Genomic DNA, 1,083 nt, shown 5'->3' on the forward strand with positions numbered 1-1,083 from the left:
CTGGAAAATTGTTTGTTATGTTGTAAACCAGACTTAATAAATGACTTACAAGAGGCTTCTGTGACGATGATAACGAACAAGCAGATTTCATGAGAAGATGACATTTGAAGAGAATGGTTTTCTGGGTTGTTAAGCCATGCAGTGTGGAGACAGCCCAATGTTTTGAAGGAACATCAGACTCTCTCCGATATACATAAACCAGAAGACTGTACTCTTCAAGGTTATTCCTGTCAGAACCTCACAGCCATCAACAGGAAATTTCTTGTTCGGGTCCACAATTATTAGCTGGTGTAGCAGACCCTGTGCCACAGAGATGATTGGGTGGAGGCAGCTAGTTCTTGCAATACCGAAGAAGTGTTACCTTCTAACTCTCTCGACATCAGGGTCATCAAACTTCACCTTCCCCTTAAATCCGGCAGCGTCTTCTTGGTTGCTGAACACCTGCAAAGTAAGATACAGAGTCATTAATGACTGAGATATTATTCTGTACTTTATTAAACTTGAGTGGAAAGGATTAATTAATGTGGAAGATATAGGGGTAGGGGTCTTTTCCACAGCACTCAGACCACTCCAGGGCCAAGCCAACTCCCTGCAGATAAAGTGACCACATTGTAAAGCTGACCACCCACACAAGGTAGTGGGGTTAGTGAAGAGATGGTCAGTCATTGAGTTCGATAACTGCTGGGGTTCAGTTGTTGTGAGTTACTGCTGTGAGAAGTTGGTAGCTGAGGTCGGGGACAGTTCGGGAACGCAGAGGAAGGGGAAAGTCTGCCGTTGAAAGCCGCTACTAAGCAACAGTTAGTGGATACTAACGGACTGAGAACACTAGTCTGTGATAGTGATTTGCATAGTAATGAGTTGTCTAAGTATGCAATAAATCTGATTACCAATCCAAACACTGTCTATAGTCACTCTGTCACGTGACAATATTTATGGCCATGATTAAATCAGTGGATGGATGGTTGGGCACATGCAATTAAATAGGGTTCCTCATGAACTGAGTTAACTACTTCGAGTAGAGTAACTTCTGAGAACTACAGCTTGTTAAGCTAGTAGAGACATTCCCAGTAACCTACAAAACCC

The 1,083-nt window shown here is 42.9% G+C and overlaps 1 protein-coding gene across 1 annotated transcript in view; it reads right to left on the reverse strand.

Moving 5' to 3' along the window:
• LOC111870469 (microsomal glutathione S-transferase 1) overlaps positions 1-681 on the reverse strand; it is a 3,618-nt gene extending 2,937 nt beyond the window's left edge. Inside the window, exon 1 of the mRNA XM_023862795.2 lies at positions 362-681. Coding sequence (XP_023718563.1) covers positions 362-666 — 305 coding nt within the window. The 5' untranslated portion in view covers positions 667-681. The remainder of the gene's footprint in view (positions 1-361) is intronic.
• Positions 682-1,083: the final 402 nt, after the last annotated feature.

Source organism: Cryptotermes secundus, unplaced genomic scaffold (genome assembly GCF_002891405.2).
Source record: "Cryptotermes secundus unplaced genomic scaffold, Csec_1.0 scaffold2498, whole genome shotgun sequence".
In the NCBI taxonomy this organism is placed as follows: domain Eukaryota; kingdom Metazoa; phylum Arthropoda; class Insecta; order Blattodea; family Kalotermitidae; genus Cryptotermes; species Cryptotermes secundus.